The sequence below is a fragment of the Diospyros lotus genome, chromosome 15 (genome assembly GCF_014633365.1).
Source record: "Diospyros lotus cultivar Yz01 chromosome 15, ASM1463336v1, whole genome shotgun sequence".
NCBI lineage: Eukaryota > Viridiplantae > Streptophyta > Magnoliopsida > Ericales > Ebenaceae > Diospyros > Diospyros lotus.
Genome location: NC_068352.1, coordinates 17,398,130 through 17,425,019, shown reverse-complemented (window position 1 = coordinate 17,425,019; position 26,890 = coordinate 17,398,130). Strand labels below are relative to the sequence as shown.

Sequence of the window (26,890 nt, the reverse complement as noted above, 5' to 3'; positions counted from 1 at the left end):
TTATCTACCACAAGAAATTCTCAACTTCTTTGGCATCTATATTCATAACTTCTTTAGCATCAAAGATACCAGCAAACTCCTTTGGTTTGGTCACAGCCATCTTGGGCAACTCCTTTGAGCAACTTGTGTTTGCCATGGGTTGTGAGGGCCTTATCTTGATTGCCTTCTATATAAGTCCTCATCTTATCAATTTGGACTTGAAGCTTGCCCAATGCCATTACTATTTGGGCCTCCAAATCAAACTTCTTTCACTCCACGTCACCTTAGACCTCCTCTAAGCAATATCCCAGTTGGCTAAGAGTATCATTGGTGTTGCTGTATAACAAGATCATACCTTCCTCTATTTATGAGAATCTCTCATGAACATTACTCAGAGTAGTTTTGAGGATAGACAACTTTACTTCTAAAGCTACATTCTTCCCTTTTACTCGCTCCTTCTTTGTGCATGTTTTTTTCTTTAAGTAGCTTCCATTCCATCATCTTGAACTTCAACATGATGGCTCTCCATAGGTTTCACTTGGAAATGTTGGCAACAACCCAAAGCTTTGATACCACAACTGTCATGTGCCCAGACTTTAACATCGTAACTACTCGAGCCATCACCTAGATTGTTCACCTTGACAACAAGCATTGTCAACTTTCCTTCTCCAACACATGCTAAAAGACAAGTTAGGAAGCAAACTCAAACATAACTCTAGTGATACAAAGTAGAGAAAGAAGCTTTGGAGTTTGATTAAACTCTTGAATGACTATAAATGAGAGAACTAAGCTCTTATATTGAGCTTAATGCAATACAAACAAAATTACCATTTTCCTACCTACTATATTAATCAAATACAAGATAGATAAAAACATAGGGAAAATACAAAAAGACTAAGATGGGAAAATAAAGTGTTACCAAAATATGTGAAACTTAGGAGAATTACCTTGAATCAGTTAGAAGACCTAGAATCTCTTGGAATACCTAAGAAAATCCTACAATACCCTTGAAGGAACTAGAGACTTCTAGAATCTTCTAAGGTAACCTTTGAGCTTCGCTACATTATCGAATTGAGGCATGCCAAAATAAGTGGAGTGTGATATAAAGTTGAGGAGACCCTTACCCATGACAGCAAGGTAGAAAGAGAAAGAGAGGGAGAGAGAGAGAGAGAGATGTATTGACTATAAAAGGGTTGAAGAAGAAGACTTTGGTAAAAATTATCTTACTTTAGGGTGTACCCAGGACCCTTTTTGCCTAGTAAGTACTGAAAGAAATGTGGTCCTGCTCAAGTGTTTTGTGACTGGGAGTTGAAAGCTAATGATACATTCTAGAAGCTTGAGAAAATGCTTCAATGGAGGAAGAAATTTAAGGTTGATTCCAAATTGGATGAGGACTTGGATAGTGATTCGTCTTCTTAGCTATATAACCCGTATTTATAATAAATTTGTTTGTGCAACCAAATTTTGATTTGACTCTAAATAACAACTTTCTAATAATAGGAAGAAAGTGCAATTTTTAAAAAGTAAATATGATCAAAATAATTTACTAAATATGAGAAATCATTGTAATTTATAAAAAGACTAAATTTCATGTGACAATTGAAGTTTGGTAAAAAGGCATTGATTAACACTGATTTCCTCCTATTTAATTCATCTCGAAAATTAACCATTTTATTCTTACTTGAAAACCATCTCACCTCTCGTTGTCTCTCATCTCCATCTCCTTTTCTTGCATCGACGAATTTGGTGGCAGCCGACAGTTGGTAGTCACCAAATTGAGTCTCTTTTCTCCTCTCCCTTCCCCTTCCCATTCACTTTCTCTCTCCTCTCCTTCCCTCTTTCTTTTACACTAAACCTTATCAGGTTTCTAGAGAAATTCTCATCCATCAATGAAAGTTTCTCCATAAATCCATCTTAACTGAAAATACAGCTGTAAAATCAAACTATTCACTCAAGTCACAGTAGTATTATTATCTAACTGAAAGATACAGCTGTAAAATCAAACTTCGCGTCATCTGTTTGTTAACAAACTCAAATGCTGTTGACCATCCAGAGTCCAGCCACAAGATGAAACTCTGCTCATCCATTATTGGTACAATGAATAAGAAAAATACATAATTCAATCCCAGGCATGGCACAATATCTCTCTCTCTATATATATATCTTCTTCTCCTTCTAAGAATCAAAAAATTAAATTAACCGTCCATCCAGAATCAAAAAATTATGTCCTCATCTTTGTGCATGGCAGCAGATAACAAGTTATGGGCAGAACTGACTGAAATCCCCTTTTGCAAAGAAATTCTCTCTGCAAACTGTTCCTCTGCAAACTGCTTGGCAGCTGCAAGCTGTCTCTCAATCTCCCTCTTCTTGTAACCTTGTATCTTCTTCAGCCTGAAGAAATCCTCCCTTTCCAGTTCATCCAATTCCCCCTTGATGTAAGATATTGTATTCTCTAACCTTGGCTTCACTACGTTCTCCAGGGCGTTGACCCTGCGATTTGTGGTTTTGATTGCTTCATCAAGGGTCAAGAATGATGTTTGGAGAGAAGCAAGCTCAACAAGAACCTCAATGGCTTTAACATAGGCAGCACGACAAGCTTGCACCTGTTGGCCACCTCTTGCCAGCCCAGTCAGATTGTTCTTTGTTTCACCATCTGTGAAGTACTCGAACTTGGGGAGCTTTACACCTGCAACATTCTCTTGGCGGGATCGAACTTTAAGAGCTGCACTCTCGACATTCTCGAGGACAACATGCTTGATGTTATCGCCAGCAACATATTTGGCTTCTGTTAGGGAAAAAGAGGATGTTTTCATGATTTCTCCCATTGATTCTTTTGTTGAGACAATTTTCTTGAGAATCTGACGGAACTGCACAGTCAAAGCATCGCTCTTCTTCTTGAGAAGGGCATGGCCTCTTGTGGCACCAACAAGGCGAGCTTTCATAATTCCAAGCATTGTAACAGTTGGAACAACATTCAATCGCTGGCTTTGGCCGGACATTTTGTCAAATATCTAGTCAAAAAGAAATTCAAGTAATTAACCAAGATCCATAGATAGGAAAGTCCTTCCTATATCAGTAAAATCTGTAGTTACTTTGTTTTAAGGGAAAAATGGTAAATATTAATTACAATCGCATCTATGCCTCATATGATAAACATAATAATATCAAGATATCAATTATTTACCTTCTCCAATAAGCTTGAATTATAGTCGCAACAATTCCACAAAATGCAGGAATTTTAAAGATGGTTAAAATACAAGATCTTAATAGAGAATTCATTCCATTCCACATCATTCACTCTAATATCAAAATGGTAGCTGCCCTAGGGGAGAGAAGGATAACGAATTCTGCCTAAATCTGGAGTCTAGACCACCTGCAATCCTATGCTTTTCTTTTTTTCTCTTTTTATGCTTAACTTTTGAATTTACAATTTCAAGTTTTTGTAATATCAAATCCAACACAAAAGTTTTAATTATGTGTCTAGATTTCGCATTTTTTTTTATCTTACTTCTACAATTGTAAGGTAGGTAAAAATGTAGGAGAAAATGAAAAACGACAATGCATTACAACCTTTCCAACATCATCTACTCAACAAATCAATCCATATCATCATTGATAGTATTTCTTTTGCAGGAACAACATAGGATGGACAATGCTACTTCAAGTTTTCTCCTTGGTCACTTGAATACTTTTCAGATATCTGGACTTAGGGCCTGTCTAATTTCATTGTCATTTTCAGGTTTTTGTTTTCATTTGTAAAACTTCAGACAAAAAAAAACTGTTTATATATATATTTTTTGTTTAATAAAACCTACACAGTTACAAAATTTTGCATTGATTTCATTTCAACCCTACACAAATTTTAAAGCAACGTACCCTGAGCGAACCAATAGCGTGTAACCTCACTTCAATGGACAACCTCCCCTATCAATGATCGACAATCACCTTCTGACAACCATTGCACCCCCCCAACAAAAAAAAAAAAAAAAAACCCTTTAAAACAACCCCTCAGACCATATTTCCAACCCTCCAACAAGACAAACAGCATGCATAAAATAATTTTCCAGGTATACAGTAATTTTATGGCTACTAGACACAGAAAGGTAATTTTTTGAGCAGAGAATTTTTATTTTTATAACTGGTAGATAATCTTTATTGAAACCATCATTCATGAAATTTATCAGCAATGGCTGTTGCTGAAAGACAAGAACAATTTTCATCCCGCAATTGCTGAAGGAGAATGGTCTAATAGGAGGCCGGCCATATAATGTTGGAGAGAGTTCAAGTTCAGAAGCAGAAAATTTGCATGATAGATCTGATAGGAATATTGAGAGAGATAGTAACATCATTACAGGAAGAAAGCTCCAAAAGGCATGAAAAGAAGAAGCAGTACTGGATGTTTGAAGAATGAAGGAGAAGCATGGAGAAGATATTCATTACTGCAAGTGGAGGAGAGTTCATGAGAACAAGACATGCTTGTTTTGAGGTAAAGATGTATATAGCAGTGCATATGTCAACTAGGCAATCATGGATCCAGGTATGTTTTCATAATTTATTAGGTTTTCTGCATCAGTTTAGTTCAGTATGTAGATCTAGTTCTCATCTCTTAATGTAAACAACTTTTTTTCTGGCACATTTAGGCTCATTAGGATCTAATTTAGAATTCTCTGTTGGCTTTGTTGATGGAGATTTTAAGGGTGATTAGGATTTCAACTGTCCATCCTTAACATTTGCCACTAACTCTCTTCACAGTTTAGCTTGAGATTTGGACGCTAAAAGACATTTTGGCCAGAGGAGTTCTCAAGTTTCTCTTCTTTCCTCTTGGCTTGATTCAATTCAGCATTAATCTTAGGTTACCCAGCTAAGCTACACGTTTTCCGGCGATCAGAGGCAACCACCCGACACCCTTACCGCCATCGACCAACATACCCAAAGACCAGAAAAATCCAACGGTCGGATCTTTGTAGATCTATGCTTAAACTTCCCGCCAAACACCCAAATCCCCCATATACGTATCTATATATCATGGATATATACTGGAAAAAAAAAATACTGATGAAACTAAAAGACTTACCTACTTGTAGATCGGGGCCACTTTCACGGTGAAAACGTGGTCGGATCGACGATCGGACGGTTGTATTTTGCAAAATGGGTGATTTACAAAGGTGTTCTTGAGAGAAAATTGAGAGAGAGAGAGAGAGAGAGAGAGAGAGAGAGCGCCAAATTGGTGACGTCTCCCCCCCGGGGCCATTTATTTCCGACCCGATTGGCACGGGTCGGCCTTCCCTCTGGGTACGCGGATCCGACTCGGATCCGGCTGCCTTCTCTCTTTTTTTAATATATAGGTATATATATCTCTAATTAGTATTATTATTATTTTATTATATTTTATATTTATATTTTTTTTAATTCAAGTTTTTACACACCTGTACACAGTCCAAGAATCTTTCTTGATCAATTGGTTAAGTTGCATGGACTCCCAAGACCTACGGTATCTAATCTAACAGGGATGAAGGTACACCAACTTATTGTCTTAGATTTTTAAGGGCTAAATTGAACATGTTTTTAATCTATCACTCATAAATAAATGGATACTCACTAGATATGATATATTGATTATGAACGGATATATGTATGAGTTATTATTTTTAATTAATATAAAATATTAATAATAAAAGATAATAAATTACATGTCATAATTCGTGGGATAAATATAGTAGACATGTAGGTAATTATTAATTAAACATTTAATAAATATGATGTAATTAATAGATTATATGACTAAAAAGATTAATGATCTGTTATTGACTTCGATTGTGTTATTAGTCCTTATACCGAAAGTAACACTGTTATCTTATATGTTAGTGTTAGATATTTATCATTGCGCAAAACCGCCTGTAAATCGCGATCGGAATGTTTTCTATGTGGTCTATGTATAATAACGTATGGAAATAGGTGATTGCTAATGAGATTCAAAAAAGACAATATTTTTTAGAGAAACAATTCTTCCGTGATGATCTGAAAGGATATTGCAACAACTTTCTTAGAATTAATTGCTCGAAGTGTATTTTATAGGACATCAATCCTCCTAGTCAAGTTTAGTCAGATAGAACCCGTCATTAAATTCCCCCAACTACGACGGTTCATATATTCAAAAATGAGTTTGAATAAATAATTAATTTTTTGTAATTCTAAAATTAATTTTATTGTCAAAACTTGTTTTTTTGGAAAAACATAGTGTGGTGATTCAACTATTTTATATTAATTATTTGGTTCCAATACATCAATTGATGATATCAATAATTATATACTTTGAGTGAGCTTAAGGTAAGCTAATTCTATATCTTTTTTTCTTATTTTACATAATCATAATATTTATTCCACTAATTTTAATATGAAAAATGTTATTTATACTCCTTGGTTTACAAAAGCCAACTCAAATGACAAAAATACCCTCGCTTAATTTGCAAAATTGTAAAAGTCTTTTCCCTGCTCTTCCCAAGTCTCCCTTCGCTTAGTGACACCACGACCACCTCCTCTTTCCCCCCCTTCCCATGATCCCCCTTCCTTGTTTTTCCCTTTTCCATGTCTACCATCTTGTCACTTCATTTGCCTCATCTCTCGTGCCCAACTATCGTTGAAGGTTGCAACAGAATGGTGGCAACGGGCGATTGTAAAGACGGTCATGGGTCACTGGGTGAGGGAAAATAAATTTGTAAGGAGAAAAATAGTATTTTTATCATTTTTGGCACGTGTGTGTAGCTTTTTTTGCCATTTTTGAGTAAGAACATAATAGTTAACTAATATGGAATAGGCAATCAAGTTTATATTTTGCCATAGTAAGGAGAACAAAATAGCCGACTACTTTAACTACAGGTGAACTAATTCATATTGACTAGAAAGTAGAGTTGGACAAGAAAAATTACCCAATGTAAATAAAATAGGCACTATTGATTGACTATTTTGCTCTAATGAATATATTTTCAACTATTTAAATTAGATGAAGGAATCAATTTCAAGTAAGAAAATAAATGCATTTTTGGTCATTGGAAACATTTAAATGGATATTTTGAAACATAAATATAACTTTTAAACTCAAAGAAAAGATGATTATTTACCTTTTCTATTGAAATTGAAGGTACATGCGAACGATAATTCGAAAAAAAGATTATTATTGTATGCATATTAAAAACTTTTGTCAAATATCAAGAGACTCAAATTCAAATTTGCCATTGTGAATCAAAACAACCAAGACATCGAAAGCTCTTCACAGTTTCATCACCCAAAGACTTGAAACTACACTGTAAATGCTGATGCACATTTGTATAAACTATTGATTGTGATGTTAATTTCCTGGACTTTGAACAAATCTAAGGATTATAAATAAGTTTTTGAAGTGAGCTTGTAGAGAACCTCAATGGAGCCATTCCATTAATAGTGGAACATAAGATGGATTTTTTTGGTAGATTGCACATAGGCATGGTAAGCACCAGACTACTATATCTGCTCATGACATTCAAATAATGCACATATAATAGTAAAATATATTTAAAACTAAAATAAACTCAATTTAACTCCCCACACTATTCACAAAAAAAGAATGCCCCCAGAGCATAGATCAATTGGTAAAGAAAAAATCGTTGAAGTGTTGTTTTTTGAACTCTCTGGTTCCGTGTTCGAGTTCTGGTCAGGAGACAAAACTCAGCAGCTAAGAGCGACCTTCAAAGTTGGAAGACTGACTGCCAAACCGCCATCACGTTAGCGGAGAAAGACTAGGGATTAAAACTGCATGCTGGGTTCTCTGATTTACATCTCATGCTGAAATCATGGGACCGAATAACAAAAAGTGCTCGTGATAGTACATAACCAAAAAAAAAAAAACTCAAATTGCTAACGCTTCAATCTCATAAACGAACTCACCCTTGGTATCAAAACTTCCACTTGTAGGGTCTCTTTCTGCACTTATCCTACATGCTCTATGCATTAACAGCACATTCAGTATCTAAACTAAATAATGATGGGAAATAGTGATGCAATTTAATAATCCTATTCTATATTTAGGATCTTAACTTTTGAAGAGGTATATAAATTTAAATTAGTCTTATATATTAGGGTACTTGTTTCTCATACCATAATTTTAATAATTATTTATGCAAAGATGATTATACTCATTTTTTTTTTTCTATTGAGAACAATTAGTTGAGCCAAGCTTACACTTATAATAAGAGTCAAGCCAAAGCAAGAGAAATAATAATAAATATCAAAACAATTCAATAGCTTATGAACAAAATACCAATCACAAAAGAAAAAAAAATGCTAAAGCAATATAAAGAAATATTTAAACAAAATTATTAAATAAACAATCTAAGATTGCATGTGCACATAATAAACTATCCAATCCAAAGTAAATAAAATAATTAAACACAAAAAGATTAAATTCCAAGAGCTTACAACAATAACAATACACAATAAATGTTATCTCCCTCCCTCTTATAGTCAAATAAAACACTTTAAAAAGCAGAAGAAGAAAGATAAAGTTTGAAATAACTTTTTATTTACCCATAAATATATTAAAAAATTATGAGAAAAATTATAATATGAACTTTAAAAAGCATGGGGCTTGCTTTTGCTTAAAAGTGGCTCTTTTTGAGAAAGCAGTTATGCGAGTCACAGATGAAAATAGGGGACGATAACTCTTGCCTTAATCACCCAAAAACAACCACCCCAGTTAAGTAGTGAAATCCACAAAGCTAAACAGTTTCAATTTCTGTCGGGAAAGCTCCGCAGAGAACCGAAACTAGCAATATGCAACAAATACAGTAAAATCGAGTACCAAAAACCTGATGACTCCTTTAACCACCCAGCAACTAATTTCACATTTATTTAACACCGAAACTAGAAATATGCAACAAAAGTAGTAGACTCAGTCTGGGTTTTGAGGAATTTGTTTATTAACACATTATATCCTGAATTTATATATTGCTTAGTTATGTCATAATACATCAATTGGACAAAAGCTAACCAAGATGCTTTTCTAAAGCAAGATGTGATTTTTATGAAGGGCACCTAACCGTTGGCGGCAGGTCATTATTATCTGGCCATCTTGAATTCTGACGTTGATTAAGTTCGAAGCCTATGCCCCGGTTCCAGACAGCCTGCGCCTGGTGGCATTTGAAACAGATACTTCACCGAGTTTATCTGCTACATTTGACACCACCCGTTCTTTGAGTGGCATATAATGTCGCAACCATACACCAGTATACACCTGAAAAGATATGACAAAAATTAAAAAAAAAAAATAGGTAGGCAGTAAGTTAATCACCTATGTTCTGAAAAATCCAACTCATACACACTAATAACTTTTCCTAGAAAGCATGAATACAAGTAGTGGACGACAGAAAAAAAAAATCATCCCCAAAAATTTCAAAATTCCAAGCCCTTCGCACATGCAAACCAACCCCCTCCCCTGCCCAAATAAATAAAAAAAAATGCCGGCATTGCGCTTCCCTGTTTCCACTTCCCAATCTTCCCAGCCATTCACTATGTTGATTTTGAAGAAGGGGACCAAACAGTAAAAATGAAGATAAAAAGGGAAGATTTCTCCATTTACAGTAAATAAGGTTTCTCCTCGACTGAGAAGCATTCATGACTTGCAATAAATAAGATGTCTCCATTTTGATAAAAGTACAACCAGAAAAAAATAAGTAATCATGCATATAGAGAATCAATGCTTATGAAAAAAGAGAAGAAATTCTTTCTTGACAAAAAAGGGGTGGGAGAGATCTTTTTATGTGCTTGCCTATAAATAGCCAGGTTCAACCAACAAAATAAATACCCAGGTTCTAGTCCCAACACGCATATTTCTTCTGCTTTTAACTAAGATAGTGAATTTAATTATCAAAATGATCAAACCTGGTCAAACTCAAGTTTTTGATCAAATGAACCAGATACTGGGATCTGGCCTACTGGCCAAGTACCCAGTGAGCCTTGTTTTAAACAGCTGGTTTAGACAATTACAATGACAAGGTAAGAAATTTTCACAACTGTACAGACTGTACAGTAAAGCAAACTTCACCTTTTAGAAGGCTAAAGCACCTTCCCAGTAGAAGAAATTTCAATTCCATGACACTATTAAGTAGTTTCACAAGAGTTCTTAGTTATGCAAGAGGATCCACGTTCTTAAACTTCAACACAACCAATTAAAGGGGAAGAAGTAAAAGAAAACAAGCTATAATAAATCTAACCTGTGCTGGTCTCATTATCTTTGTGTCGGGGTCATCCAGTGACTCTCGCCAGTGAGATAAGTAGCCAGCCATACGAGGGATTGCAAACAAAACAGGAAAGAACTCCGTAGGGAAACCAATTGCCCTGATCCACAATGTATTAGTTTTTTTTTGCTAGGTCATGATATATGAATGTTTTTACACGTGGAGAAAGAAAATGTGCTCACCTATAAATTAATCCCGAGTAGAAATCAACATTTGGATATAACTTCCTCTTAACAAAATAATCATCTGATAGTGCAGCTTTCTCCAAAGCAACAGCCACCTGTACTGATGAAAGATCAACTCATGGAAACAAAACAAGAAGAAAATTTGTACTTACAGATTCCTTCAGATTGCAATGGAATAAAAAACCTATTTACCCCAACCCAGTAAACAAAAATAACAAAAAGAAAAGAAAAGAAAAACCTTCCCCTCTTCTGGGGCTGCATCTGTTTGATACAAACTACATCTAAAGTCAGAAATATACAAAAACAATCAGCATTAGGTGAACAAAGATGTCATGATAAACAATAGAATATTAATACGATTCTCAAGGTTTATGTTTATGATGTGATCAGTACAGTTCTTGACGCAAGCTTAGTAGCAATAGTAAGATTGCTCCTCTGTGACTAAAGGTCACCTGTTCAAGTTGTGGAAACAGCCTCTTTGCCAAAAAAATAAAAATAAAACAGAAGGGAAAGTGTATGTGCAAAAAGTGACCCTCTCCCCAACACTTGCAAAGCAGGGAACCTTGTACAATGAGATTCCCTTTTAATCAGTACAATTCTAAAAATGTGAGAGCACCTCATATCATTCTTTAAGGGGTTGGGGGGCTGCAGGGGGGAGTGTAAAAGGGTACCAAAAAATTCTCAAGGTGATAATTCAGTGAACATATCATTTGCAAGGGATAGAACACTAATCTACATATCAAATGCTCACACTAATTTCTCCTCTTGCGTCATTGGTTAATACTTGAAGTATAATTTTAAGAACCAGAAAGGGTTATGCAATCATTCTTTTAAAAAGGCTGCAGGAAGCCCTAACAGAAGGCAGTGCATCAAAGTAAATTGTTTTCTTGTATTTTACTTTTCATGTTTCATCTACATAATAACCAGCATGTTTGATGAGGATTGCCAAATTAATCAAACGGATAGTTTTTTGGGGTATAGTGCAACGGAAAAGAAAGTTTTCTAACACCAAAACCCCAACATCAACAGATTTTGGTTTCCAGTTTCATTGACTATGGCAGGCTGCAGAAAAATACAGATCTCCACGGTTATAGCAGAAACCATCATCAGTTGACCTAGCAAAACTGGGTCAAGTTTTCAATATCACTTTTAACACAAATGCTTCAGCAATATTTGGATTTTTGGGATTCTTAGCAAAATGTTTAAAGAAGGCTTCATCATATGCTTCATTCTTGATTTGTCCCTGTACCCCTTTAGGCACCCATCTATAATAATATTCTTTAAGCAATACATTAAAATAATGTATACTAAATTTCAACTTCACATCGCTTCAGAAGTAAAAATAAGCAGGCACAGTGTCATGTCATACACATTGCACAGATGTCAATGACAAAAATATACACATGAAATTGGCTACTGAGATCAGGTAGCATACCCTTTCAGTGCCCTTCTAATAATATTTCTTTTTTTTTTTTAGAAAAATGGGCATGCATATTTATATTAATGCTAATAGTAATTTATCAAAAACTTTTAACTTTTCTTTGCTTCATAGTAAAAATAAACAAGCATAATGGCAAAAACTGATGCACATTTTGCACACATCCAAACAAGAAAGTTACATTTTATAATCATGAACTCATTTCTGGATCTTTTGAAATGTGGCCAGTATCTGTGTTCCATAGACTTTGGAATAAGAGTTATGCTCAAGTAATGAGGTGGCCTCCCATTTCAGGCCTTTTAATCTTCTCAATACACATTTACATCTAAGTAGTCGTAATTCCTAAAAGCTAGTCCTCATTTCACATGGTATGATAAAATGAAAAGTTAAAGCATAGGCACAACTTTTTTTAAACCCCCTTGTCATATAAGCAGTGTAACAAAGGAGTCCTTATTCTAGTCATATAAAGGAGATACATATACAATTATGCTTCATGGTGCACATCCAAGCACATGCTGAATCATATGCCATACCCATAATGGAAAGTGGTGTATGCAAAATGGATTCTTCACTAAGAAGAGTCCAGACAACTAAATTAAGAAATATTGGCATATTGCAATCATGTATTGACCATGGGTATGGCTTCTTCCAGCATCTTCACTACAAGTTTATAGCATTATATTAACCCCTAGTAAAAGCAAAGTAAAATGCAAAGCTACCATTGAACAAAAATTACATATGAATATATAACAGGTTCATAGTTCTTTTTTTTTTTTCCCTTTTTATGATTAAGCATGTGGTATCAACCTCAATGAGAGGATCTCGGCCAACGATTGAGAAAACTTCCTCTGCCAGTTTCCTTATGACCTTTGCTCTGGGGTCATAGTTTTTGTAGACGCGATGCCCAAAACCTGACATCTTTCGCTTCCTATAAAAGCCAAATTCCCACAGGTGCACTATTAGGTTGCCCAAAAAAAAAAAAAAAAAAAAAAAAGAAGCTAAACCTGCTTTGCAATAAGCAACATTACCTGTTTTTCACACCTTCAATGAACTCCGGGATATTCTCAACTGTTCCAATCTCACTCAGCATTTTAAGCACAGCCTGTTGTAAGGAGGTTAACAAGAGCAGCTTAACATGCCACCCAGGTATTAAATATACAAAAAAAAAATACACACACACACACACATATATTTCTAATTAAATATCAGAACTGTTGATTCTGACTATTTTGGTGACTATTTTGGACCTCATCTGCTGCTTGAATGTACATAATGTCAAGATACCTCATTTGCTCCACCATGAAGAGGACCATACAGAGCTCCAACTGCTCCAGCAAGGGCTGTGTATACGTCAACACCACTGCACAAGAAAACCAGGTTTGTGATCATGAATTTCTGGTTGTTTCAAGTTAAATCCGAAACTTCAGATGCCTACCTTGATGCCAGATGCCTAGCAGCAGCAGTGGAGCAATTCATTTCATGTTCTGCATGTAATATAAAGAGAACATCCAGCACACGTGCCAGTCGAGGATTTGGTTTGTAAGATCTATTACCACTGCAAATTGGGGAAAGGAAATAAAACAAGATTAACTTGCATTCCTTTAATGCTGGACCAATCATCAAGGGTAACAGATTTCAAATAAATGAAAAGATACAGTCAAGAGAACAAAGTCACTGTTTGTGGGCATGTACTTCCTTGTTGTTCCCAGAGTACAGGAACTATAAATTCATAATCTTTGCCAGAGGTGATAAGGGAAAAAATGATGTTATCCAATAAATCAGGGAAGATTAACATTTTGACAACAATACATCTATGAATATGTATATAAAATTGAGAGGTAAAGCCATGCAGTGTATTATAAAGAGAGATGGATCCAGTGAAACATACAATGAATCTAGCATATATAAGAAGTTCTCTGAATAAGAAAGGTTGCTGGAGGGAAGGACAGGAGACCTTCCTGTCAACCTCAGATAAGCTGCTGCTGCAATGGTTGGTGCCTGCAAATATTATATGTCAAATTCTATGAACAAAGATCATATGTAATAATTATACAGGCCGACTTTAAAAAACAGCACCTGGATCATGATCAAACTTCAGGGCAAGAAGAAAAAGGAAGAAAAGTAACATACCTTCCCAAGTATACGCACTATTTGTTTATCTCTTACTTGCTTAGACTTGTATAAATCTTGGCCCTGTATCAGTCAAGATTTATATGATCATAAATAGTTGAAAAAAAATTTAAGAAGATAAAATCTTTGAAATTTTATAATAAAAAAAAAAAAACTTACTCTGAGAGCTGGATTAGCATCTGGATGAAAGATAGAAAGGGCACTCATTGCACTGACCAGAACACCCATTGGGTGAGCATCATGCGGCATTGCCTGTATGATATCCTACAAAACAGATTCAAAATGAATCAGGAAAGAAAATTAATTCAAAATAACTTACTTGGTAGTTTAAAACATTAGCTGTTCTCCACTTTCCATTTTCTCCTCTTGTATACCAATCACCCCATGTCCCCTATTAGAGGCATCTGAAACATTATCCGCTAAGCTACATCCTTGGTGAACTGTTTCATCAGGGGATTAGAAAACTTATTTCAAGCTTTTTCTTAGTCTTAATATATATCTCAAGCCAATCCCACATCAATAATCCACTAGGCATCCTATACCATATCAGTTAACAAAAGGACATTTTAGACTGAACATTTTTTTACCACTGTATTTTAACTTTTCTCTGATTTAATTTGACACTGAATTGACCTTGTACACTCCTTGAGTCTAGAAATTCATTTCGAACAATTACTAATTACTACTTATAGTCCTAATTTGAACGAGAATGGGGAACTCCCCATGTTTTGAGGAGGACAAGCTCTAGGCACCAAGCAGATATTTGCTTGATGCATACACTCAAAAGGAAATTTCTTCTGCTTTGAACAGGTTAAATCATTTTTGTAGATAGCCTTTTGCGACAAACATTGAAAATTCCTTTATTAGTTCAAACTTGTCCTTTTCTCTTCTCAAAGAAAAATTACCGTGTTGATGTCAAACCCCAGGTAATTAGAACTTATTGCTATGAGCTCAGACTGTAAATGATTCTTTCCTCCATTACAAAGGCCCTTACATATCATTGCTAAAGACTCAAACCATGCAGGACCAATCATATTGATCCAGCTATAGTTCCAACAGATTTTTTCAATCTTGAGATGTCAACAGGCACAAGCTTGATGTTGATCCTCAAGATTGTGTAATCTTCATAGTAGCTTTTATGACTCATACTTCAATAAGACACAGATCTTGATAATCCTTCATTGCAAAACAAGGGATATGGACATGTGCAAGACAAGGACACATACAACATATACAGAACATGGCAGTTTTAGAAGAAAATGTTAGGAGACAACTAATATATATAAAGTTCTTGACATTAAAAGGTCTAGGGAAGGAACAACTAATAGATACAAATTTATATTGTTCATTATTGTTTCAATTGATTTCAAACTTATTCTTGCAACTTGCTTAAGTAATGGACATGCGTTTTCTTGCTATGAATAAAAGTGTCCTAAAATGTCTAAAAATTCTCTTCTTCTTTTTTTTTGTGTGTTATATATGATCTCAAACTTACACGTTAACATTCAGTTAAGGGAAAATAATTGGCTCAATCCCCATGTTCTTTGTTATTTTTGTATTCTTAAACTATTAAAGAGGCAACCCAGTGCACGAGGCTCCCTGATTTGTGAGGGCTAGAACCGTGACCTTTCTAGTCACACAGGAAAGGAGGAGCTTTACCTTTGCTACCAAGCATTCTATAACTTTTTAGATGAAAAACTCATCATAAGCATGACATGTGTACAGCAACCAAGTGTTCTATAATTTCATTTTCTCCCAAAAAAAGGTAACTGCAGATCATGTACTTTCCCAAGCATGATATAGCTAATGCTCTCCAAATTTTTGTAGGATAAATACCTTCTGAACTGCTATTTAGGGTATTGCACAATGTATTACAACTAGCAACTTACTGAATCACCCAAAATAGGCTAGGGAAGACAAAAGCCTATATATTCCCTTACCAATATATTTAGGGGAAAAAAAGGAATTGGATCTTTCAAGACGGCTAATTGTAGTTTACTAAGGAAATGGTGGATAAAAAACTTACCAATATTCCCTGTGGAACAGCTGAGTGTTGAGAAACAGCAAATTCCCAATCAGCTAACTGACTCTCTGATGGTAAATTGCCATACACTGCAACAAGAAAGCAAGCAAGAATACTAAAAATTAAGATCAAGGTATATATTGTTTCAAGTGTTGTTTTATCTATAACTTAATTGAAATAATTCGGAGAGATTTTAGAAATATAAGTGAAATGACAAAAAAAAAATGGAAAAATATTTGAAAACAAAAACTAAAACTGATATAAAAGATTCTAACTTAGAATAAATAATTAAACATGTTTGAAGTCAATACATCCTTCTACATATGGCACAAGTGATCAACAACAGCAGCAACACAAAGCCCTAATCCACCAGGTGGCCCAGATTCCAGCTTGTAGGTTACAAGTGATCAAATTCAAAATAATTCAGATAAAAAAGGAGGCAGTATTTATTTCTACTTATATTTTTATCAAAATAAAATAAATAGAAATATGTAACATAAAGTTGATTTTAGCGGAGAGAGAGTCAAAGATTATGGATATAATGGAAGACATGTTTGATTTATCATCCTCGCAAGCATTAACCCCAGTAGCTTCTATAGGATTGATTACACAAATTTTAGCTTCGCAATCATCTCTATTCATGGCCATATCTCTTGTAAGGCCATTATACCTCATGCCATCTCTAAGGGTGTTCCATCAAACTTTCATTGGTCTTCCTCTGCTTCCTTTGGCTACAAGCTCCTTCCATTTTTATGTTAATACTTGATAACTCAAAAAAAATTTATTTCCCTTATCAAAGTATATCCACGATATCAATTAGTCAATAGGTGTCAAATTGGAAAATAGACACATCATAGATCATTTAACAGATAGATCGAGATTTATTATTTTAAAAATCTGAATGCAATAGTATTATGTTACACAAAATTTCCTCAATAATAAAAAGATAAAAAGGAATGCTTAAGAAAAACTTTTCAAGCAATAAAATTTATTGCAGCAAACTGGTGCAAATTCTAAATATGCATACAAGTGTACAATAAAGAAAGTATTCTTGTACTAAAAGAATAAAGTAAGAACCAACACAGCTAATAAGTACAGCAGTACACTACAAAGTTCCAATGCAATATATGTGTCTACATATATTAGATGATCAAAGAAAGTAGCATCTTAGGATAATGTAAATTAAGGATGATATAAGGCTACAAAATTTCCGGTTCACAGACATAAGAGAGATTACTCATGAGGTGATTTTCCATGTATTGAAATGTGAGAATAACATCGCACTGGCCTCTTTAGTGAATAAGTAGTACCTCATGTGGGTATGGTAAATAGATTTCTTATATATTTAGAGATATATGAAACTTGTGTAGTAATACTTACTTAGAAGGTAGGCCACTTCCAAAAAGGAACTACCCTCTGCCAATTCTTCAATTGGGTAACCCCTATATCTAAGGATTCCCTCATCCCCATCAATATAACAAATTGACGAACGGACAGGAGCTGTGTTGAGATAGCCTGGATCATAAAGCTTGAGCCCCTTGTCATTCTTTCCCGTTGTTATCTGCAATTTACAATTATGAAAGCAATATAAAAATCTAGGACAAATAGGATGACAGCCAGAGTGAGGCAACCAAACAGAGGATGCGAGGTTCGAAGCTCATCACTTATGACAAAATGGATGATTTACTAACAGCAGATCTTCCCTATAAAAGTGATCAATAAAGCCCACAATCACAAAGAAAGTATCAAAATTTTAATCGTATAAATAAGCAAAACATTAGCTGCAGCCTGATCACCGAGAAACCAAAGTGAATAAAAGGAAATATAGATATATTGGGGGGGAAAATTGAAATAGGTAAACCCTCGCAAAGAAGATGAAACAAAACCTAAGTAACTGAATTAAGCGCGTAATTCGGGGTTTCTCTCAAGACGACTCTGATACCTTCTTTAAATCCGTAGCTTTGACAGTCCCTTCCTCGGAGACCTGAACCTGGTACTTCTTACCTGTCCTCTCGTCGACGACGGTGAGCGAGCCCCTGAGATTGGGCGGCGGCGCGAAGGTCGAATGAGCGGAGACACCGGAGGCCTCGATCGCCGGCTGCGAGACGGCGTCGGATTGGAGCGACTCCGAGGCCGAGAGGTGAGCCGAGAGAACGGCCAATCGGCCTCGAGCCTGAACCGACACGTCAAAACTCCCCATCTCCTTTCACACGCAACAATCCACAACTCAAGAATTCGGTGCAGCCTTCCCTTCCCACCTCTCTCTGTCTCTATCTCTGAACTTCGAAGTCGGTGAAATGATGATGATGATGATCCGGTTGCTGCTTGCCTGATGCCAGAATTGGTCGTTTTGGTTCGCTACTATCTCTGTAATTTGCGTCTTCCATTTAATTTATTTATTTTAATTATAGTTGTCAATTTTTAATTTCATGCTAAATAAGACACTGAATTTGATATATTGCTATAATATAATATAATATTAGTATCAGGTGTTATTTTAAAGGGCTATTAACACAAAAAAAAAGTCAATTTTTTTAAAATTTTGACAATTTCATCTAATATTTTTATTTTAGCAAAAAAAGCCTAATTTTTAAAATTAATTGTAATTTTAGCCAATGCTAAAATCAAATTTAACCCGTGTGTGATTTTGTTCAGGTGGCATGTCATTTGATATTTAATTTATTTTTTATTTTTTATTATTTTTTAAAAAAATATTCTTTTTTCTCTCCTCTATCATGGCCCCGTCTTCTCTTCTACCATAGTCGTTTCTCACTTTGCCTCATTATTATTTTACCTCATCGCTTTCTCTTTAGTTTGCACGAATTAATTAACACACACACAACAACATATATATACATACACACATAACAAAAGATACAGTGAGAAAAGGGTGGCAGACGACAAATCAAGTAGCAGTACGGGACAACGACGGCACTGCCAAGAATGAGAGAGAAAGTGAGAGGGTGAAAGAGACGATGAAGTCTGATCTGAAGTCCAATTGGACTTCATCGAAGATTAGATTAATGAAGGCTAAAAAAGTTTGATCGGAGAAGCCCGATAATGAAGGGCAGAGAAGTTTGATTGGAGAAATTTGATAATGAAGGTCGGAGAAGTCTAATGATGAAGAAATTCGATAATAAAGGCCGAAGAAGTCCGATCAGAGAAATCTAATGATAAAGAAGTTAGATAATAAAGAGCGTAGAAGTCTGATAATGAATGTTGTAAAAGTTCAATAATGAATGCCGTATTGAGAAGTTCGATGAGAGAAGTCTGATCGAACTTCTCCGATGAAGGCTGTCAAACTTTATCATTGATCTCTCTCTTTCACCTTTTCTCTCATTCTCGCCAACGCCATTGTCACCCTCCACCGCCGCTCAATCAATCGTTCGTCGCCTTTCTTGCCGTCGACCACTGTATATTTTGTTTTGTGTGTGTGAATATATATGTTGTTGTGTATGTATATATATGTTGCTGTGTGTGAATCAATTCGTGCAAAGTAAAGATGATGCGATAAGGTAATTAGGCGGCCTTGGGCGACAATGAGGCGAAGTGAGAAACGGTCATGGTAGAGAAGAGAAGAGAGAGTATTTTTTTTTCAAAAAATAATAAAAAAAAATAAATGTCAAGTGGCATGCCACCTCAGCAAAGCCACATGCGGATCAAAATTAATTTCAACATTGGGTAAAATTGTAAATAATTTTAGAAATTGAGCTCTTCTTGCCAAAATTGAAAGTATTTGATAAAATTTCCAAAACTCGAAAATATTTAATTTTTTGGTGCTAATAGCCATATTTTAAATTAATAACGTAAATTATAAAATATAAATATAAAACATATTCTTAATAAAAATATCATAACCTAAAATAAACAAAAAATGCTATTGATATATTATGGTTTACATCTTGAACTACACAATGTAGTTAAAATATTTAAAATATCTTTTATTTAAAACAGTGAGATAAGGTCGTAAGGTGTCGTGAGATAGTAAGATGTATGATTAAAATAGTTTTCATCCCAAGATGATGAGACGGCATGAGATTATGAGATGCGAAGAATATTTTTATCATTTATAATATATTATATAATTCAAACTGTAGCTCAAAAGAGTATAAATAATATCGTTCAAAATAAACATATATAAATATATATAGTCAGTCAGTCAGTCCACCCCCAATATTTAATATTTAATAGAATTCAACAGTCAGTTACGCTTGACCTTTTAAGTCACGTTACGTTTCTCTGTTGTTAATTTAGAATATTTAAAATACCTAAAATATCCTCCCCTCATCCCTCCCTCCTTCGCTCTCTTTGTCAGTGTCATACATCTTCCGTTTATATATGATTAGATTAATTTACGGTGAAATCAACACTCATATTGCCCTTTTTTCAAACTGTAGACGAGAGGCTACTTCACACGTGACATTTTTTTTCCATAAAAACTATTCTATTACCCCAATTTGGGGTAAGAATAAAATTTTCTCCAACCCTTTATCTTAAATTTGGGGTAAAGGAATAGTATTTTCTTTTTATATTATTATTATTATTATAAATTTTTATTTTATCTTAAAATTATTTATTTAGTTATTATATTTCGATGATCTTACAGGATTTAGAAATGATCTATCTAATTATTAAATTATTATATTTATTTATATAATATTTAAATCTTCAAAACTTTAGACTACATTCCTTTTTTTTCAATTTTTAATTTTGAGTTTTGAATTTATTTTTAATTTTTTATTTTAAAAAATTAAAAACACATTTTATTTGTCATTTTGAAAAATTATTTCTCAAAACAGAAAATTTAAAAACACGTTCTGAAATTTTGAAAATAATTTTTTAATGATATTTTATTCAATAAATTTGATTATTCAGTAAATTAGAAATATTTAATATTAATATATAATTAAAAAATATATACATATTTTAAAGTTAATGAATTTTGTAATATTTTTTTATTATAATAATAAAATATGAATAAATAAATAAATAAACGTGTTTTGATATTAGAGTTTGTTTTGTATGAAAATACTCAAAAATAATTTTTTGTTATTTTAAGTTTTCTTTATAATTGTTTTTTAAAATAGTAAAGAGAATTTATTTTTATTATTTTATAAAATCAAAAACTAAAAATAACTTGAAAATAGTAAAGAAAACGCAGTCTTAACTTTCAAGATTTATGATGTAGTGTTCATTCAATTCATTTTTAATTATTGTGTTTGTAATTTTTATTTAATATATTTAGTAATTGTTATTTAATAATTGATTATAATTTATTAATATTATTTAAAATATTATTAATACTAATAATAAGTAAATAAAAAAATATATAAAAAATACAAAAAGAATTAAAATTTATTATACTTCAAATGGAAAAGTAAAATGGAGATAAACACATTATTCGAAATTTAAGATAAATGAATAAAGTTACCCCAAATTTGGGGTAATAGTATTCACCACCTCAAATTTGAAATGGGATTTAGGGGTAGGTTGGAGGGCATTTCACCCCAATTTGAGGGTGGGTTAGATGGCCATAGTGCCTCAAATAATTATTCAGTTCCCTTTGGTTTGAGTTTGATTTGGATTTGGAGTTTGTGGACTCCCAACTTTAAACTTAAAAGTGAGGTATTCAAATAAATATAAATATAAAATATAAGTCCAATTTAGTTAACATTTCTATACTATCCTACATTAATAAAAAAAAAATAAAGACTATGCTCTCTTTATTATTTTTAAGTTATTTTTAATTTTTTAAAATAGTAAAAACGTATTTATTTTTATATTTTTAAAAACATATTTTCAAAAATAAGAAAAAAATTTATAAAAAAAATTCAAAATAACAATTTTTTTTTTTATCTATTTTCATCACAAATACACTCAAAATTTCTAAAAAGTAGAAAACGTTATAGATAAAGAGGACGTGTTTTTAATAATTTTAAAATAAACGTTCAAAATACAAAATTTAAAACTTAAAATTGAAACATAAAGACAACGATCCAGAATTATTTTTGATAATTTATTAATTATTTTGCAACGGAATAGCTGAACTGAACACAAAGACAGCTGGTTTTTAGGAATTGTATAATTTTTTCTGATGTATATAAAATTATATATGTGTAAACAAATATAAATATATTTATTATATTTTAATCATTCTCCAGTGATCAACGTTACGTGTGTAAAACAGAGGATAAGATATAATAAATATATTTTATTTTCTTGAGAAAACAAATGTCTTAAAGGTACTCGTTAATGTGTATTTAAATACTTGTTTTTAGTATTTTAATATTTTTATTGGCTATTAATAAATATATTGTATTTTAAATAAAAATATTAAAAATTAAGTGCATTAAATATACGTTGACACTCGTTAACAAAACCCTATTTTCATATAATAATTATATATATAATATATATTATATATATATAATATATAATATTATATTAGACACCTCATCTCGTCGCTTAATTACCTCATTCATCGCTTTTTCTATCATCCATCGACACCTCCTCTCGTCGGCAACCTTTCACTATATATATATATATATATATAACACATAATATATATTGATTAATTTTAATAAAATATTATATTAAACATTAATTTATAATTTATTTTTATTAAAAATTAATATTTTATAGATTTATTTATATTATTCAATAATATATCTATTTTTGTCTTTTTGTAAAGTTTTAATAGTTTATTAATTTTTTAAAATTAAATATATAATTATTAATTAATAATTTAAAAATATATTTTTTTAAATATATTATCAATTTAAACGTTAATTAACTTTTAAATTTTAAGCAACTTAAAAATTACTTTTAAGAATAGTAAGCCAAACACCCCATTTTACTGCGTGTTAGAGTCGCCATCTTGCCATAGGGACTTGCAGCAATATCTAGACACGTATTCAATCAGAAGGCGAGTAACATGCGGCGACATGGTAAGCGAGTTTCTATCGATCTGTGTTTTAGTTTAATTAATTAATTAATTGGGCACGTAAACGCAATGCACGTTGTAGACGCATCTTCGGGAATCCCAAACTCCACTGTTGAGGATAATGCATTCATTTTAGATATCCAAAATACAATTTTGTCACTCAATTATAAGGGTGTGCATTTGGTTTAACTGAACCGAACTTGCCAATTTTTAGCTAACCGAACCGAACCGTCTCTAAATCTATAATCGAATCGAACAAAAACATTAATCGAAATAACCGAACCGATTCAAACCAATTTTCAGTTTGGTCTAACCGAACCGGAAAACCTACCCAACAACTGAATCGAATTTAATCAAAAATGGAACTAACCGAGTTTGACAATGAGCTAACCGAATAGAAAACACACCCAAAAGTCCATAACCAAATTGAACAAATCTAAACAAAAAAAGAAAAGAGTTGCAGACCGTTAATGCAACCCTAATTCTGGCTCACAGATCACCTATGCTATGCAATTGTTGCTACAAAATATATTCCACGCTTACAGGACAATGCAAACCGACCAACAACCCTAAATACATTATACATAATCCAAACTCTTCAAAAAGGAAACAAACAAATTGTGTATAATTTAGAGAAATATTCTCTACTCATGCTAATCACCTAATACCATCCAAATATATTGGCAGCCAGAAATATGTAACCATCCAAATATTTAAACAAACAAATTCTAAAATCAACAACTGCAAATTCAACAATATCAGTTAAAATCAACAACTGCAAAATCAATAACTGCAAATTCTAAATCATGAATGACAATAATATCAATTAAATGTTTCTGTATAAGAAACAACTGTAAAATAAAAAATGACACAACAGTCAGCACTAAAACAAACCTTAGCTCCAGCGTTTCCAACCAAATTCAGTATCCAGACTTGAATCAGAATGAGCAACAATTGCAAATAACAATTTAAGAATAATATCAGTTAAATGTTTTAGCAAAAGAGGCATGTGAAGTCGAAGAAAAGCATAAAGTTATTTTCTCATTTTCATTTTCAAACTAATAAGACCAAAATCAGAAAACAAAAAATGAATGTTCTACCAAATGACCCCTAAATGTTTGTTCTTCCCTATACACTTTTGGCCCTAAATGTTTGTTCTTCCCTATACACTTTTGGCTAGAAGTTTATGCACATAAACAGTAAGCACATTGTTCTAACATCCTTAGCGGTCTCCACTATTTCTCCCTTGCGTAAAGCTAGCTTAAAATCTATGCTTTGACATTGTTCTACAGTTGCAAAATTTGGAAAATACAATGCACGCGGGTACCAGCTTAAAATCTACACAAAGAAGGTTGAAGACACAGAATTAGTATTAAAAATATCATTTGATAGAGATTGATATACCTAAACATGTTATTTCTAAACATTCGTTGAATCCCAATAAATCTAATTTTCCAATAGAAGAAAATATAATTTAACCTAAACAGCATTGTTGATTTGATTTGGAGTCAAAATAAAAGAAAAGAATATTAAATGTAATTAACTTCTCATACTCTAAACTTCATAAAACAGTGCCTCAAAAAACATATACTGGTGCTAGAATACAACTTTTACATGCCATAACACTGAAACAAAAAACATATACTAAAACAAAAAACATATATACTTACAAAAGCACGAGATCTTCAAAATAAAAAATCTAAATTTCCATATTGGATGTTGAGCTACTGGTGTTTATGATAACCTTTAACAATTCTAAAATCATTACGCAAAATGAATTAGTTAATATCAAAGTAACACGTATTGAACTAACTCTTGAGTAAATTTAAAAAAGAGTAAAACTGAGTTTTACCTTCTTCAAGTTGTTCAACATGCTCCAAGTCTTCTTTAACACTTATTGGGGTGGTAGATGACCGAATCCAATCTTGGGTACAAATCAAATTTTCAACTATTTTAGGAGATAAATAGCTCCTAAATGGATCAAATACTCGACCCCTAGTGCTGAATGTAGATTCATATGCAACAGTACAAACTGTAATTGCCAATACATCTCAAGCCATCGGAGACAGAATATGAAACTTATGACAATTTGCTTTCCACCATTTCAAAATGTTGAATTCTTTAGCTGAAGGCTCACACACTTCACTGAAATACTTATTCAATTCCGAAGGCACAATTGTAGGTCCACTACCACTACCACACTTATTTTTTTTAAGCGAGAAAAAAATGGATTTTCAGAATCGTTCTCGTCATCAGCCACAACAGTTAAACATTTTAGATGGCTTTCTAACATCACCTCGAGGTCCCAACTTTTCCTTTTATTCCTCGTATAAAGCATGTAGGGAATTTTTTAATAACAAAACTAAACCAACTCCTCTCTCACCCTGATACATCTCTTTCAGTACATATTCCATATATTCTAATTTGTATCTTGGATCAAGCACTACAACAATATAAATTAAGTGATTTGTTTTGTACGGATCCCCCAAATATTTATCAAACTTTTCTTTCATTTTTATCGCCATTTCTACCATTTCAAAATCGTCACTCTCCAACCACCCTTGTAAGAGACAATGCATCTTACCAAGTTCATGAAAAAATGTGTTTGAGGTGACATATGATGAACCCAATACTCGCAAAGTTAGCTCATAAAAATGTTTCAACACTTTGACAAAAAATCTGACATTATTCTAATCCTCTAACTTCAGTCTCCCATCTATAGTAATAACTTGGTTCAAATCAGTATTCCAATTACTTGTACTAAGATCAAATTTAAAACAAGGATCTTCTTCATCAAATCTCTCAAAAGCTCTCTCAAACTTTTGAGCGGTCTCTAACATCAAGTACGTGGAATTCCATCTAGTTGCAACGTTTAACGATAACAAACCCTTACATTCAATTTTTTCCATTTCAACACATTGTTTGAATTTTCTCAATCTTGCTGGGGATTGTCTAACATATCTTACTGCATCCCTAACTATTGTTACCGATTCATTTAGGTCTTTCAACCCATTTTGTATAACTAGATTTATAATGTGAGCCACACACCTTATATGCAAATATTACCCATTCTTAATGCTAGTATCCCATTTTACCATTTTTTTCTTGAAATTAGCCACAACATCATTTGAACTAGTATTATTCATTGTCAAAGTAAAAACTCTATCAAGTTCCCATCCCATGAGACATTTCTCAATTGCTATAGCAGTGGCATCACCCTTATGACTAGATATTAGACAAAAGTTTAAGATTTTTTTCTTCAAAATCCAAGTATTGTCAATATAGTGCGTTGTCAAGCACATATAATTCATCATTTGAATTAAAGTCCAAGTGTCAGTGGTTAAGCAAACTCTTTGACAATAATTTTTTAACTCATTCATTATGTTCAACCTCTATTCTTTGAATAATTGAAAACAATCACGCGCCATAGTCCAACATGAAGGAAATTGAAATTTTTGACAAATAACATTCACAAAGTGTTTGAACCTCTCACGCTCAACAAACTTGAAAGGTAGCTCATCTACTATCAGCATACGACCTAAAGAATTTCTTGAGAGCACTTGATCAAATTTCCAATTAACAATTGAAGCAACATTATCACCACTTTCTCTCCCACCCTCTGTTGCAGTTGATTGAAAATGTAATTTCATTTGACGAGATTCTATAGCATGAGGGTGTTTCTTACAATTTCCCATATGATTCCTTAAAGCTGTAGTCTCATTTTTTTGGGATCACAGTGGAACTCCTTAGAATAATAGTTGCATCTCCCTTTAATCTCACCATTTGAATTTATAAACTTTATAAAATGATCCTAAGCCTCTGACCTACCTCTTATTGGTTTTCTCTTTACCTTCCCAAGTGAAGTTGCACTTCTATCATTTTCTACTTGGCTATCTTGGGTTAGTGTTATTGGTGCAGGTCTTG

At 33.1% G+C, this 26,890-nt stretch overlaps 2 protein-coding genes across 3 annotated transcripts; both read right to left on the bottom strand.

The window, feature by feature from the left end:
* Positions 1–1,925: 1,925 nt before the first annotated feature.
* On the bottom strand, positions 1,926–5,218 carry LOC127792695 (V-type proton ATPase subunit D-like). Of its 2 annotated transcripts, none has more exons than XM_052323318.1 (2): positions 5,054–5,218; positions 1,926–2,990 (listed from the first exon to the last, which is right to left on the bottom strand). In XM_052323318.1, exon 2 carries the CDS (start codon positions 2,976–2,978, stop codon positions 2,193–2,195), a length of 786 nt encoding a protein of 261 aa, XP_052179278.1. In that variant the 5' UTR covers positions 2,979–2,990; positions 5,054–5,218; the 3' UTR covers positions 1,926–2,192. The 2 variants fall into 2 exon arrangements, with proteins under 2 accessions (XP_052179278.1, XP_052179279.1); XM_052323319.1 differs by having other exon boundaries at positions 5,058–5,209.
* Positions 5,219–8,830: 3,612 nt separating this feature from the next.
* On the bottom strand, positions 8,831–18,390 carry LOC127792477 (citrate synthase, glyoxysomal-like). Its single transcript, XM_052322977.1, has 13 exons — positions 17,966–18,390; positions 17,404–17,584; positions 16,027–16,112; positions 14,160–14,264; positions 14,001–14,063; positions 13,759–13,868; positions 13,306–13,425; positions 13,155–13,230; positions 12,899–12,972; positions 12,678–12,798; positions 10,430–10,527; positions 10,224–10,347; positions 8,831–9,244 (listed from the first exon to the last, which is right to left on the bottom strand). The coding sequence occupies exons 1-13, from the start codon at positions 18,221–18,223 to the stop codon at positions 9,113–9,115; spliced, it is 1,548 nt and encodes a 515-aa protein (XP_052178937.1). The 5' UTR covers positions 18,224–18,390; the 3' UTR covers positions 8,831–9,112.
* Between the last annotated feature and the right edge of the window lie 8,500 nt (positions 18,391–26,890).

Excerpts from the sequence above, each read along its gene's own strand:
- LOC127792695 (XM_052323318.1), bottom strand. The coding sequence starts at position 2,978 with ATGTCCGGCCAAAGCCAGCGATTGAATGTTGTTCCAACTGTTACAATG.
- LOC127792477 (XM_052322977.1), bottom strand. The coding sequence starts at position 18,223 with ATGGGGAGTTTTGACGTGTCGGTTCAGGCTCGAGGCCGATTGGCCGTT. Across the intron at positions 16,113-17,403 it reads GGAAGTGGCCTACCTTCTAA|TGTATGGCAATTTACCATCA; the intron begins GTAAGTATTACT and ends TTCTTGTTGCAG. Across the intron at positions 12,973-13,154 it reads TTCATGGTGGAGCAAATGAG|GCTGTGCTTAAAATGCTGAG; the intron begins GTATCTTGACAT and ends TCCTTACAACAG.